Source organism: Homarus americanus, unplaced genomic scaffold (genome assembly GCF_018991925.1).
Source record: "Homarus americanus isolate GMGI-L3 unplaced genomic scaffold, GMGI_Hamer_2.0 scaffold32929, whole genome shotgun sequence".
NCBI lineage: Eukaryota > Metazoa > Arthropoda > Malacostraca > Decapoda > Nephropidae > Homarus > Homarus americanus.
The window spans coordinates 19,663,971-19,680,124 of NW_024737097.1; the positions used below are offsets into that span (position 1 = coordinate 19,663,971).

The 16,154-nt window shown below is 36.5% G+C and overlaps 1 protein-coding gene across 3 annotated transcripts; it reads left to right on the forward strand.

Annotated features, from left to right (window-relative positions):
* The first annotated feature begins 1,487 nt into the window (after positions 1-1,487).
* LOC121873287 lies at positions 1,488-13,079 on the forward strand. Of its 3 annotated transcripts, none has more exons than XM_042376747.1 (5): positions 1,488-1,534; positions 1,705-1,790; positions 10,573-11,026; positions 11,799-12,051; positions 12,649-13,079. In XM_042376747.1, the coding sequence occupies exons 3-5, from the start codon at positions 10,712-10,714 to the stop codon at positions 12,750-12,752; spliced, it is 672 nt and encodes a 223-aa protein (XP_042232681.1). In that variant the 5' UTR covers positions 1,488-1,534; positions 1,705-1,790; positions 10,573-10,711; the 3' UTR covers positions 12,753-13,079. The 3 variants fall into 3 exon arrangements, with proteins under 3 accessions (XP_042232681.1, XP_042232679.1, XP_042232680.1); XM_042376745.1 differs by having other exon boundaries at positions 1,516-1,534; positions 10,185-11,026; XM_042376746.1 differs by having other exon boundaries at positions 1,518-1,534; positions 10,372-11,026.
* The last annotated feature ends 3,075 nt before the right edge of the window (positions 13,080-16,154 follow it).

A 16,154-nucleotide genomic window follows, 5' to 3' on the forward strand; every position in this document is an offset into this window, starting at 1 on the left:
CAGCTGCTGTCACGAGCCCTCATCCGCTTCTGCTGACACAGCCCTTGTTCCTGACCCAGGCCCACACACCCCAGCAGGCGCATCTGACGACTCTGTACCTGACGTGAGGGAAGCACAACTTTCATCGCCTCCACACACCCTTTTTCTCCCTCTCTACTCCCACAAATATTGTGTATCTAGACAGTTGTCTCCAGCGACCGGCTCTTCCACGCCATCGCCGTTGTCTCACATGAGGCATGCACCGCCCGTTCTGCCTCACATGTGCTATGCAACCCTGCAGACAACAGGTCTCCTACACTGCCTGGAGGGAAGGAGGGATTATTGTAGTGGATTTCTCCCCTACAAACGCTGTTTGTCGCTGCATAGCCGACCCCACGAATTCCCCTGTGTATGCCTCGTGGTCTAGGTCAACCAGCGCCGCCCACGGAGCGGGGGCAACTAAGCCACGCCAACCCCCGCTATTTAAGACCTGACCTCGTGGTGATCTCTCTTTCTACCTACACCAACCAGCCAGCAACACCTCCTCCTCCTCCGCCTGCCTGGCGGTCCTCGCTCCCGCCGGCGAGCTTGGCGACCCACAAGCTGTCCTCCTCTGAGCACCCTCACCAACCAGCTCTCTCTACATCACACTTGTAACCATGCTGCCTTCCCAGCACCAAGCTGCATTGTACATCCAATACAACATGTATACAGAGAGCACATTGTGAGTTTCCTTTCTCCAACCCATCCTGAGTGTAAACCAACATCACATAACCCCACAGTGGTACGACCGCCGACCTAGTCTTGACCTTCCACCTCAAGCTCAGGATCAGAGAGTTTCACACCTTTCGCGTTCTCCCCCCGTGATTTGACTCGCACTATGCGCGCCTCGATTCCTCATGCGGCAGAATCACATAAATACGGGACAGGCTGGCAGGAGAGGTCATTCTACACGACCGTCTGGACCAGCGCCTCACCAATCAGCTCCTCGCCCAACAGGACCTCTGAGCAAACTACTCACCACCTAGTAACTCCTTAGTACTGCACTGTACAATAATATATATACAGAAAACGCATTGTGAGTTTTTATCCTACCTCAATCCTGAGTGAGATATCTTACATGTACGTACGTATATGAGCCCATACAAAGAGATAATAGACAACCATAAAGAGAATCGACCACTGGCCACATACTGTACGCTACACCTTCCAGTTTAAGATGCCTTTTTATTTATTTTTCTATTATAATGTCGTTAATGAAATCTTTATGTTATTTCCAATTTCAAAACAAATATAGTTTTCGATCTAATTGAAAATTTTATTTTTTTCAATTAAATCAAGTATCAAGACAAATATAGGTTAAATCGGCAAAATTTAGTCGCCCTGTTTGTTATACTTAGTATGTATGCTAGGTTGTGTTAAAAAATAAGAATATAGTCCTCCAGCCTCTATAAGAAACAGCAGGTAGCAGATCACTCCAGCATTAAGAAACAATACCCTCAAAGCGTCTCCCACGCCCCGCCTCCCGCGAGTTATCGAGCCTGAGTGTTCCAGTGTAGGTGTCCCAAATGTACTCCCTCAATATATACCAGTCACCATTTGCGATATATTATATAATTCGTATGTTTATTGTATAATTAAATTATTAATTTATTTTATTGTTTGACAATGCGCAAAATGCACAATACGGAACACATAAAAATTTAACAGGTATAACCTCTACAGTACAGCCATAGACTCCATGCTATGGTTGGGACGGTGAGAGGAGATGTAAACAACCACTGGTGCTGACTGGAGTGTGAGGGAGATGTGTGAGTAATGTCGAAATTTTACTTTTTTGCAAATGAACGAACATATTTACTAGTTTATGACGGTGCATAACATTCACACTAATTCAAGAAGTCAAGGTTTTAGTCAATGGTTGTCGTAATATGCAGGAACAAATGGGGAAAAATGAAAATATTGTAAACCTTCGTTACCTAGGGGCTCGACATTTGCTTCCCGCGAATTTGTTCTGAGTAGGACTTGACCTGTGACCTGTGGTGTGACTTATGCGGTTTGATCTACCACCTCTGATCCACATACTGTACCAGTTTCCTACTGGGTTTTAGGGTGTAACCAGTGTTCAGAGACGTGATCAGTGTAGTGTTGATAGAACCTTAGTGGTGGACGGCAGTGTGACAAGTTTACCTGATTAAGTGGCTCCTAAAATCCAGAAATGACTTATGTCTCATGAGTTAAGGGCGTAGAAGCCTGAAGAGTCAAGGGCGTAGAAACCTGAAGAGTCAATGGTTTATGTCTAAGCAAGTTATTGGAAGCTCCAACAACTTGTCCATGAATACGAAATCAATTTTTGATTACAGCAGGTACCTACTGTGCTGCTAGGTGAACAGGAACCAAGGGACTAGGAAGAGTGTGCAAACAAATTCCCTGACCGGCAAAAGTTGTTTGCACACTCTTCCTAGTCCCCTTGGTCCCTGTTCACCTAGCAGCAAAGTAGGTACCTGCTGTAAATCGAAAGTTGCGAATTCGTATTCAGGGAAAGTTGTTGGAGCTTCCAATAACTTGCTTAGACATAAACCATTGACTCTTCAGGCTTCTACGCCCTTGACTCTTCAGGCTTCTACGCCCTTGACTCTTCAGGCTTCTACGCCCTTAACTCATGAGACATAAGGCAAGCATGAACTTAGCATGCTTCCCTGTTGGGCGCTGTAAACTCTTCTGCGCTTCACCTTACACAAGGATGGGGTGCAAAAAAAAAAGTGTAGAACGGCTACTGCCAGAAGGAATTGTCCGAATTGGTTGAAATTTTTCTACTCTAATATGTTGATATTAAACACAAAAATGGAAATGACATTGCATAGAACCTTTGGGTTTGTTAGGTCAGGTTCTTTGCATTATCGTGTTAATTTATGTGTTCAACAACTTACCTTAATATTGAGGTTGATATACGTCAGCAATGGTGAGGAGGAATTCGTGGAAGCGTTCACCATCCCTCTTGAAGAGGGATTCAGCGAGATAAACAATAAAAATGGCGCCGGGAGGAGAATTATGAAGCGAGATAGAGTAAATAAAAAAAATCTTAAAAAAATACTTACAATTATACCAGAAAGTTTTTATTTTTTTTAATATACTTTAAATCATCAAAACAATATGTTTAACTAAAATAAAGAAAATCAACAAACAACTTCTGGTGGTCACCCCTTTCTACACCTTTACCCAAAATACTAAAAAGAATTGGAAGCTTAATCAACCTCAATATGCATACATGTACTTGTAACATACCACTATAACTTGCCAAAGTTCATTGAAGGATAATATATGCACAAAATATGTGCTTGACAGTTAAAGGGAAATTATCAGCTATTTACCCTCATCTGAAATTTTATTGTATAATGTTCCTCTGTATAAATAACAAACAAACCTTTACTGGTGTTTGTCATTTAATTTATTTAGCGTAGTAGATAATTTTGCCATGACCGGCTAAATTCCTACTAAAACTATTTAAATTACCATGAGTGCGCTCTGACTGGATAAGTACTTTATGTTTAATATGACAGGGGGGGGGTCCAGCCCCCGGCTAGGAAGTTAGGTAGGTTTATTTGGTTGGTTAAGTCAGGTTCTTTTAGGTTCTAGTAAATGTCGCCTCTTTTCTAATGATAAGAACATCTGTGGAAAAAAAGAACAAAATCGAACAACTCTTGGTTAGGTATGTTTATAGCTACACAGTAATGATCTAGTTACAGTAAAATAAATGCCAAATGTCGCCAAAAGTCACGGTCACATATAATTCTCGCATTGTTTGCCGGTAATGGACGATTAGCCAATCAGAGCACACTCACAGTAAAATAGTGTTATTAACAATTTAGCTGGTCATGGCAAGATATTCACTGCATCATTTAAATGCATTAACATTTGTGGCACTCTTTACACAGTCAGGTATTTTGCTCTTTCCTCCTGTATGGATTACTGTATAGTATATATGATTGTCTTGTTGTACTGTACAATACTTGTATATCTGTTGTCATTCTGAAGAAGGTACAGTATTATAATTAAGGTTGTCTATGTCCTTTTCTATCTTAAAATATCAGCTCAGTTTTGCTGTTTGAATTTTTTCTGATATGATGATGTTCCTTTTCAAATATGGAGACCACTGTTGCGCAGTATAATATAATTACTGTACTGTATGAATTTTTGACAATATTTTTTAACAAGGAGATAACAAAACGAAAAGATTACTCCAGCAGAAAAGCCGGTACTACTGTTACACTGGATAGGTTAATATACTGTGCATTGTATTATGATAATTAATACTGTACTGTATTGGATAAATAAACTTAGTTTTTAGGATTAAGAGTAAAATCTGGTCAATCTGTCATCAGAATTGTCCAAGATTATTATTGAATCTGTTTACTTGGAGAGTAAAAGAATTTTACAGTAAAGTATATTGAAAAGTTAAGCAATCCACCAGGTTATCGTATTTTCTGAACTGAATGTAGACTGTGTGTGTTTTGAACAGCAAATTGCTGACTACTTTTAGATAATTATTCCAGTATTTTCTTAACTGAATGTAGACTATATGTGTTTTGAGCAGCAAATTATTCTTGAAATTAATTTGTTCAAGCCTTGATACAACCATAAAATTATACATCAACGTGTTGAAAGTCTTCAAGAGAAACAGGTTAGGTGTTGGCACTATGATGGGGATAGCTACAGTGAGGAAGCGGTGCCCTGCCGGGCATCACGTGTCCAGGCCGGCTATTCAGACTCGCTGCGTCAGGTGTGTTATACGCAAACAAGCTCCCCTTACACCACCCAACACCTCAACCTACTCTGGGTCTCTCATCTGCCTCCATCTCAACACTATATATATACTGTATACGGGCAGACACACCCAATAAACATGACATGACTTACAGCCTAACATATTGTTTGTTTATGTGTCTTCATACTCAGTACCGCTTGCAATAACACTCAATAACTTGTCAAAAGCAAAATTATGTTCAGCTATAATACTTGTTAGAACCGATTACGAAGTCTTGTGTTCATTTGATTACTATTGAGATTTTAGTCTTTCATTAAAATGCTTCCATTCAGCACAGCCTTCTTTTACTAGTTTATGTGTTGCATTTGAACTATAATTACTAACCGAGAGAGCGTGAGCCCCCAAACCCTCGGGATGACTGGGTTTTTACGGGTATTAGCCCACCGGGGCACAGGTTACTGACCCACATCGGGGCCTGGGGGGCGAAAATGTAATACAGTAATGATAAAAAAATAAAAAAATGAAAAAAAAAAAGATCAAGAGTGAGAAACAATATACAGCTAGACCCCGACTTACGACTGCTTCGACTTACGACCGTCGGGACTTACGACCGCCGCAGTTGTGACCATTTTTTTTCCTTCTTTTCTTCAAATGACTCACGCATTTTCTATACCGAAACGTTTCCAGTTAATGTAGTCGCCATGTATAATTAGAAAATTATGGGGGCCCCATGTGCATTCAGCTGACTACGTTAAAGGTAAGTGCTCAGTCACACTGTATCCATTCCTCATTATTTATTACTTTCACTGTACTGTATCCATTCCTCATTATTTATTACTTTTACTGTACTGTATTTCATTGTAGATTTTTTATCTATGTCGGACTTACGACCATTCGGACTTACTACCTGGATTTGGGTCCCTAACCCCGTCGTAAGTCGGGGTCTAGCTGTATGTACTGTATGTTGTCTATTGAGTTATGATTTTGAAGTCATTAAGTACTTTGATGTATTCTACAGTATTTAGAAAGAGCTCAAATATTCATGTAAGCCACACTAACAAACCTATAAGTACTGAAACCAGTCTCCGACGATAATACAAAGTAGAATATAGTACCGTACACACGTATGTGGAGGTGAAGGCAGTGTTGAAATATTATATGGACATTTTGGCTATGACCTTAACCTCGACACATGATTACTTAGCCTGTTTGACTCTGCCCTGTCACTATGTCCCAACCCCTCATCACTTTAAGTCTATCACCACCACCAGGTTCCTCCCCGCCCGCCTTAAACTGCATCCCGTCCGGTACTTCATTTCTTCGCCAACAACCCCACACCACAACAATGTTTCCAACCCCTCCTCCCGCTCACTTCAACCCCATCCTTAACTCAGGTTTAGCCTCTCCCAAGAGCCCCTCCCATGGTTTCCATTCAAGGTTCCACGTCCTACTTACCTATTAGACGTTGGAGCTGAAGACGTGTATCATAATACAATTAGTGAGTTCTTATCCTTGGTGGCTTGAGTTCTTGTCCTTGGAGGTTTGGTGAGTCGTCTCCTTTGCCACTAATGCATAATTAATGCTTGACATAAATGGATGACCATCTGGCCCTAAGAACACCAGATGCTGCTGGCATAAGGATTACTGGAAACAAGCCACTCATGGCTTTTGTCAGCTGTCCTTGATTAAATTGACTGAATATCATATGATTTTTATGGTTGCTAAATGAGATTGTCTTGTCCCTTCGTGTCTTGAGCTTTCTACTCATTGGGCGTAATTACTTTAAAAAAAAAATGCCGGATCGTAGTGTTATTCGAGGTACCAAGAGAAGTGTTGTGCATGTGGTGTGTGTGACCTTAGTGTGATGTGGAGTGTGGTAACATGAGGGAACAGTGAAAGGTGTCAGCTGGTGCAGCATGTGTTGTCACTATAATACTGTTGTAACCGTCCACCTTGTTCCCATCTCTGCATATGCTGTTATTCCTACCATTCTTGTTGCTACTGCTTTGGTTCTCCCTTTCTTTTTGTTATTTTGCACACAGTCTCAGGTTCTTGCTTACTCTTTTAATACAGTATAGATAATCAAATACGGTCACAAAAAAGTGTGTCGTACATAGGGTTATTTTATTTCTTCAGATTGTGATACCTTTCCTTCGAAGAAAGTTGGTTTTTAAACGTTAATTTTCGATTTTAAATTGGGTAAATTTATAATAGAGGCCATATCAGAGATATTTTTTGTGTAATGATAATTTCAGACAAAAACAAGACGATTCGGTTGGTGACAACAAATGCAATAATAGCTTTTCTAGTAATTTTCTGATTTTCAGTTTACGATATCTCTGTTTTGAATTAAAATTGTGAAAAATGACAGAAAAATATCTTATGTCTGAAATTATCATTAAACACAAAAACATTATATAGGTCCTGTACTATAAATTTACTTTAAATTGTTTGTTATTAATTGCCCGTGCAGTGGCATGGTTGGGAATTTGGTTACTGATAAACGAATCATATGTTTGAACTGGCTACAGTTCTGAACTTTGATGTATATAGTACATATAATGGTTTGGAAGCATGCTGCCGACAAAGCACTTATTTACAGTAGTATGGTTACAAGATAGATGTTAGGTGGGGTTTATAACGACATCACTGGGATCTTTGGGTTTTGAAGCTCAGTCGAGGTCTTATTTAATGGTATAAGTGTCCTCAGTTTATTCGTGAAGAGTTTTAACTTAAAATAAATCAATTTAACCCTTTGGATGCGGCATGCGGGTAAACCCGCCCAAAATATTATATTAATTAAATGCGACAAGCGGGGATATCCCACGGCCTTGAAAAAACTTCCCCAAATGAGACGACATGCGGACATATTATGTATTGAGGTATAGGAGTATTTCCTGAATGCAATATAGCTTATTTTTGTACTATTTTGTTTGATATTATCTGAATATGTAATACATATCTAAATTTGCTGTTTAGTAACCAAATTGATTAAATTTATTTGCCATATACCAGACATTGATTTATACCAATTTCCTGCATTTTTGGGTATAAATGTCATTTTTTCTCTAAAATTTGCACACATATGTGAATTTTTGTTCCAGATTTGGAAAATATACTAAAAGTTCTCTAGGAAAAACATATAGAAAATGTGATTATATGAAATTCATTTTTGGCAGGATAATTGACACTTTTCAGGAACCGGCGCGAAATTTAATTACGCACCTAAAGGGTTAACCCATTCTAACCTATTCAGTTTTGAAAAGGACCAATGGAAAGTTCCTTTTTAAAAGTGTCGCCAATAGACCGTAGGCTACGCAGCAAAATTGCTGGAAAAACGGTGGGGGGGGGAGTGTTATTGCCACATTAAACTGAGCAAAGAAGTTCCTCACAATTTGCATATTAATCTAGCCTATAGTACTGTACATGTTTTAAGAGATAGTCAAATTTGGTATACAGTGTATATAATCAATACAGTACTGGCCGAAGTTTGCTTTTTTTAAGGCTAAGAAAATATCGGTTGATATTATTTAATTAACTAATGTTACAAATGGATGGTACAGAGATGGCATTACAGTACTGAAATGTGAATTTAAAGATAAATTAGTGGAAGGAGACTTGATTTAGAAGGCATAGTTGGGAGGGGTGGGGGTGCATATTGAGTTGTGGTTCACATCGATGAGGTTACTGGCCCGCCACATTCTTCAACTATTATAGAAATGTTGCCAGTCTCTCAAAAAATATACTTTGCGTGCTACCTTCAAACCTCTTCACATGGGGGGGGGGGGCGCAAGAAGGGGCGACTCTCCCCCTCCCTCTTTTTTCTTTTTTGCCAGCTTTATGTGACTTACAATTTTCAAGAAAATATAATTTACTGTACATGAAAATTTTTAGGTGCTGTTCGCCATAGCCTACAAATTGGCTACCACAAATAATATAAGTTGAAAATACTAGATCTACATTTCAAAACTGGAAACAAAGTGAGTCTTCATTACAATATAGTTTGTAATTTTGCCTTGAAAACATTTCAAGGCAGGTGGGCACACATTTTGGAAACCTGAATTTTAGTGGGGGAGGCAGAAGTTCAAATGAGAGATCATCAATAGGATGCCAGCTTCAAACTATTGTAACAGTAAATGTGGTACCGTACTTTTGGGGGAATGGGGGTTGGGCGCATGTTAAGATATAATGTATTTAAATATGAGTAAACCCAATGTGATTAAGTGTACGGAGTTGATGCGATGCTGTTTTAAGTGTTGAGGCCATAATTTATATATTTTGCAATTGATGGTGCCTGCCATTTGTCTTTTAACCTTTAGTTTCATCTTATTTCCCATAAATGATTACTGTACAGTATAAGTTATCCAGTATAACCGTATACTTTTCACTAATTATATTCTAAACCCCCTTGAATTTGCATAATGTATAGCATTGTATTGGATCACGAGTTATTTGCTTAATTCCTCCCAAATAAAGGAAAAGGAACCTTTTTTTTTTCATGATTCCTAGATAGGCATTTTAAAGTAAATTCAGTTGAGGGGTCTCTTGACTTTGCATAAGTTTCACGTAGTTAGTAGGCCCCTACATTTTTGCAGCTCTGTACCTTTTTCATAGTTTTTACAAGAGATTTATACCGAGCCTGGAAGTGTGAGATGTCTTCAATATTTTTTTTTTTTTAATGTCGATGAACTTTAACCTGGACTACTACCAGTAAATGAGCACATCCTTATGTCACAGTCCATGTATGGCAATACAGACATATTGTCTTGAATATTAACATTGGCATGTACTGTATCACTTAGCTTTTTTTTTCTCTGTCTTCAACCACAAGCATGTAGAATACCTTCGTGCCTCCATTGGTACATTCCATCCTTGGCTTCCGTTCATTACATGAAACTCAGTGAAATTTTTGCAAGGAGCTTGATATTCATAAAAGCAAATACCCTGGTAATTAATCAGTATTTCTACCCAAATGGCTCTCTTTGTTGCATGTTCCCCTGTGGGTTCTAAGTCATGTAATTGTACTTCATTTGTACTGTACCATTAATATATTGTCTTCTTTTTTGTAAGACCCTTAAATGTGAAAGAAGCAATTTTTATGACTTGGTAATATCTTACCTTCTTTTCCTCCTTAAGTTTAGATGTACTGTACTGTAGTGTTTTAAAAGGTCCACATAAACAAAAGTCTGCCATAATCCAAAATGGTAAATAAATGGCTTCTTTCCCTAAGTGAATGCCTCAAGGCCCATTAGACTTATGTTATAATGAACTGTATTTACTTCTATCTGTTGAGCACTGTACTGTATAGAGTTTATTTTGAGGTGAAAGTTACTCACCAGTGTAAAAGGCTCTTTAAGTGGACAGTACTGTACTGTAGCATTGACTTGTGGAGATAATCGTACACCTAAGTTTCTAATTTCTAATATTTTGTTTTCTCCAGATTCTAGAAAATACTGCAAGTAAATATAAAATATATACAGTACTGTATATATATTTACTGTACAGTAGTCAGATAATGATTTCAGTGGAGAGCAAGAATTTAAAAGACATGATTAAAAGAACAGTAATTGAAAGTGATGGAGACTGTTGTGTAAATATGAGTAATCTCTGATTTTCTATTGTGGCAGGGTTCAGGAGTTGTAATTAGCAGCGATAAGAAGATAGAATACAGTACATACAGTACTTTTCAGTTCACACAAAAATAAAAGATAATTTTGCTTCTTGCTACCAAACTGTTGATCAGTCAATAAAGTTGTGAAGATGACAACAATTCAAGGACTCCCTCCTCTACCAAAAAGTCTGAGTGGTCTTATTAATTTTGCTGGTAGACGAGATGGCAGTAGTGGTGGTGGTGGCAGCGGAGGAAGTGGCAGTGGTGTTGGAGTAGAACGATACAGTCCACCAGTCAAACCTAACACTGAACGTTACAGTCCACCTGTAAGAGCTGATTCCCGCACTGAATCACGTATGGACTCTCGCCCGGAATCTGCTCGTTCACATTATTCTGGAGTGGGGTATGGTGCCAGTGCATTTGAACCATATTATGCCAATGGCTCCATTCAGGGATTCTCTCCTCGTTCATCGCCTAGGAGCCATTCAACTTCTCCTCGTAACCAGAGTGGATGCAGTTCAGGAAATAAAACTCACAGTCCAAGAGGAAGTCCTCCAGTTCCTGGCTCAATCACTGGAAATAACCCAAGATTAAGTCCTGCACATGGTCCTCCCAGGCAACGCAGACCTTCCACATTAGATTCACAATTGGTTGTGTTGAGAAAGGAGATGGTGAGTTTCTGTAAAATACAGTATTTGTATTTACCCCAGTTACTAAATGTATCAATAATAGTACATAACTGAACTTATTTGTAAAATAAGTTTGGTTTAAAGGAATTTCAAAGTAGAAATAATACTTCCTTAAGGAATAAACCATCCATAATACCCTTTTATTTTCTTAATGGTAGGTGTTTCTCTCAGCTGAATAAATTACCTGGCATTAGGCAAATTAAATACCTAAGTTCAACGCTACTTAAATTTTAATGTTGAGATATAGGGTGAGTACATTATTGAGAATGCTTATGCTCGTCTCTCTCGGCTGTAGCAGTATACAGTATAAATGTCATACGTAATGTGTTGATTTCTAGTAATATAAAATTATGTTCTTTCACTTCAGTAGCATACAGTATATGTAGTGTAATTTCTTTTAAAAATAAGACACAATGATTTGGCTGCAATATGAATGAGAAAGAAAAGTACAGTACATAGTATTTTTCTATGTTGCATCGGTTCAGCTGGTTTGGTCTTATTAGGGCCCTTGTCATTTATCATCCACACATGTTAATTGAAAAATTCACAGCTAGAACATTAATCATTTGAAACTGGGAATGGGTATTTCCTATACAGTATTCTACTTAGCTTCCTTTTGGGGGTCACACTTCAGTGTTTTTAATTTTTCAGTTTACTATATTCCTATTTTTTTTAAATCTTTGACAAAGGGTGAATACTGTATGTAATAATTAGAATCAGATGCTATAAATTTTTTTCTGAATTCTTCGTACAGGTTGGTCTGCGTCAGCTAGACATGTCTCTTCTCTGTCAGCTGTGGTCACTTAATGAGTCCATTCAAGAATTCAAACAGCTGGTAAATGACCGTGCAGCTACTGGTTTAGACTGGGGTGGTGGAGACACATCAGCAGAGGATACAGATGATTATTATGGCATTCCAGTACGACGCCCTAACCCTTATCTTCACCCAGTTCCCGAGCAGTACCCACAGCTGTCTCCATCCTCCTCAGAATCCAGCTTGGAGTATGGTAACATCTAAATACTGTATTTTTTATTATTTGGTACTCGAGTTTCAAATATTACTGTATTTGTTGACCAAAATACAAAGAACTATCTTTTAATATTACTGTACACATACTGTACTGTGAAATATTTTTATGTAGACATCTGTGCTGAGACTGACTTAGTGTTTTTATGGTAATTAAAGATCAGGGATAATTTACAGTGTGTATGTGATATCAGCTTTGAAATTTATTAAGTGCTGGTTTAAATTAATACTAAATGTGCTGATGGCTTAAATTTCCATATTTTGAGAATTATGTCAGTCTGTAATTTCTTGCAGTTTTTGGAGTATAACATTTTGCTGTGTAGTGAGTGTCATAGCACTTACAATACATATATTGATAGTTTAGATACATAAGCTGTGCAATTAGATTAACACTGCCTATCAACTCCTGAACCCTGTCTTTTTCCATACAGATTTGATACATAACTGACTAGTATTTTCCTGAAATAATTAGAAGCTTTAAGTGTTGTTTGAGGTTAGTAATAGTATTGTTAGTTATTGTTATCAAATAATTGTGTAACATGTATTCAATGGATCCCGATCAAAATTCGACACAAAGGGTACGGCACGTTCCGTCGTGGCTGGAAGATTCTAGTGGTGTGCAGCCGAACAAGAAAAGCAAGCAAGCTGTTACAGCACGACCAAGAACAGTGTTATATGTAATGAGTCCTAAGGAACTTAAACAAGCAGCAATGGCAGTATTAGAAAAAGAAACTCCTTCACAAAGTCTTCAAAATGACAAAACTGCTGAGCAAATGAATAAATCTTGTAGTAAGTGAAAAATGTTATTGGCAGAACAACTTTTAAGAAGCTGTACACACTCCAACATGGCATCATTGAACAAGAAACTTTTCAATCCATTGATTCCCAAGTGATATGTTAAATTCCATACTTTTAGGTGTTTTTAAATGATTTGGGTACTGTATTACGCAATGATATTCATTTGTGCAATACTGTACATAACTTTTACAAATAAAATCAGTGAGAACCCTTTTATGTTTATGTATTGTTGTATTTATTTTGTTATATGTAGTACAGGGGGCCCCCCAAATTCCAAATTCACTGGGGTTGGGTTCTCAAAATGGCCGCTAATCGTCAAATCCGCGAATAGCATTTGCAGACCGGGGGGTGTTACATTTTTACTTGTGTACAAAGAAATGTACATATATTCCCTTTATGTGTTTCCCCTTGGGACAATTATTTCTTTTACTTGTACTGTATATTGTAAATATGTGTTTGTGTGTAGACACACACACACACACACACTCAAATAAATATTAATTGGAAAATCCTCTTACAAATAATCAGAAAAATTTATTAAAAATGCAAGTCTACCCTGAAGTCCGTGCTATATTACTTTGTTAATAAGGAACATACTTGAGGGTAGACTGTCACAGTTTTAATAAAAAAAATTCTGATTATTGTCAGAGAATTTTCCAATTATTATTTATTTGTGTGTGTTTTGTATGTGTGTGTGTCTACACACAAACACATATTTACAATACAGGTAACAGAAATTACTGTCTCCAGAATGAATGGCTCCCTGTTCCAGCCACGAAAATGCCGGCAACTTTAAAACTACCCACAGACATTCTTGGGAACATCCAGGGTGTCATCTGCGAATAATAGAGAACCGCGAAATAAAAATCCGTGAACTTGGGGGGGCCCTGTATACTGTATTTTTAAGTATTTTACAGGTTGTTTGTCAAATAACAAGAATTTGCTCAAACTAAAAGGAAAACTCAAAGGGGAAAATTTCCTCTCAACTGATATCCATAGATTTCAAGGCTTACATTTATGACTTCAATCCACCATAAAAAGATCTTAAAATAGACAACCACTTTTGAAAAATATAAGCTCCTGCTTTAAGCTTACAGTACTGTATAACACACTATCTGATGGGCTGTAACATCACTAGGCATTTGATGATGATGATAATGAAGTAAAGTGGCAAATAACTTTGCCATGTGAGAGGAGAGGAGAGAGAGAAGGAAAGCATAGAAACGGGAAGGAAAGTAGTAGGGAGTGATAGCAGGTGGGCTGTCCACCTAGCTGAGTCGAGGTGATTGGTTGGGGTGGTGGCCACACACAGCAGACGCTCGCCCGCTCAAGGGCGGCAGGGACTCGAGTCATTAGTAGTGAAGACGTGGCCAAGATATTAAGTCTTTTAAAGGTTACTTGTTTCATAGTTTGTCACTGTGTATCATTGCAGGATAAAATTGCCCAAATTAAGAACAATCTTTTACATAATTTTAATAGGTCACAGTACAGTAAATAATTCATTGCTTTTTAACAACATAAATTTAGCTCATTTATGCCCCTTACAACAATCAAACGTATTGAGTATAAGCAGTGACCACAGAAGTTAAAAAACTATTGCTCAGCTATCAGAGGGTTAAGTACAGTATGAAGTTACTCATGCCTCATTTTAGTTTTATATTATTATTTTATGTTTTATTGTTTAATTCCTATACGTACTGTATAAATTTTAACTCATGGCTATACTGAAGGAACATTAACTGCCTTGTTTATTATCAAGAGTCTTGATGGAAACTGTTGAGAAGAATGTCTGATGGTGAAAATACGCTTGAGAAAGTCCTGTAAAATTTTTAGCAACCTTTAATTCTTTTTAACTCAGAGGCTATCCTAACAAACTTTTTGTTTCTAAGAGATATATATATATATATATATATATTATTTATATATATATATATATATATATACATATATATATATATATATATATAATATATATATATATATGTATATATATATATATATATATATATATATATATATATATAATATATATATATATATAATATATATATATATATATATATATATATATATATATATATATATATATATATATATATATATATATATATATATATATATATATATATATATATATATATATATATATATATATATATATATATATATATATATATATATATATATATATATATATATATTATATATATATATATATATATATATATATATATATATATATATATATATATATATATATATATATATATATATATATATATATTATATATATATATATATATATATTATATTTCATGTAAATCCACAATGAAAACGTGGATAAGATAAATCTTGATAAAATCACACGGGAAAATGGAAACAACGAAGTACCTTAGCTTTCGTCTTTATTCAAGACATATATATATTCATTTATTTTTTTTTTTTTTTTGCCAAAAAATCCTGTAAGGGTCCAAAAAATAGATTTTGTTCAAAATCTCAGTATAGATACTCCTGGCTCACCGTGGACAAAATGCCAAAAATTGTAAGGCTTACCCCTTACAGGATTTTTAGCCAAAAATACCTTTTCTCTCAGAACTAAAATTTAATGTGCCTAACCATTAAAGTACATCCAGAATAATACACAAGCACCAAGAAATGACCTCGAAAACCCATAAGTGGTGAGTAATTAACATTGCAAAAGTAATTAAAATTTTCTAAAAGCCATTTGAACAAGCAATAATTCATATATCAAATTTTGGTTAACAGGTTGGGCCAGGGTGGACTTTTTATGAAATATTACCTAATTTTGCAAAGTAGATTATCATAGAAAACAGGAAATTTGTATCATAAAAAAATGGGAAATATCTACTTTCTGGGAAAGTTGCTTATCTACTTTCCCGAAAAGTAGATTTTCTACTTTCTGGGAAAGTAGATTATCGACTTTTTGGGAAGTAGATTATTGACTTTTTTGGAAATATTACCTAATTTTGGGAAGTAGATTATCATAGAAAATGGGAAATTGGTATCCTAGAAAATGGGAAATATCTACATTCAGAGAAAATTGGTTATCTACTTTCCCAAAAAATAAATTATCTACTTTTTGGGAAAGTAGATTATTGGCTTTTAGGGGAAGTAGATTATCGACTTTTTGTTAAATATTACCTAATTTTGCGAAGTAGATTATCATAGAAAACGGGAAATTTGTATCATGGAAAATGGGAAATATCTACTTTCCCAAAAAGTAGATTATCTACTTTTCGGGAAAGTAGATTTTCGGCTTTTAGG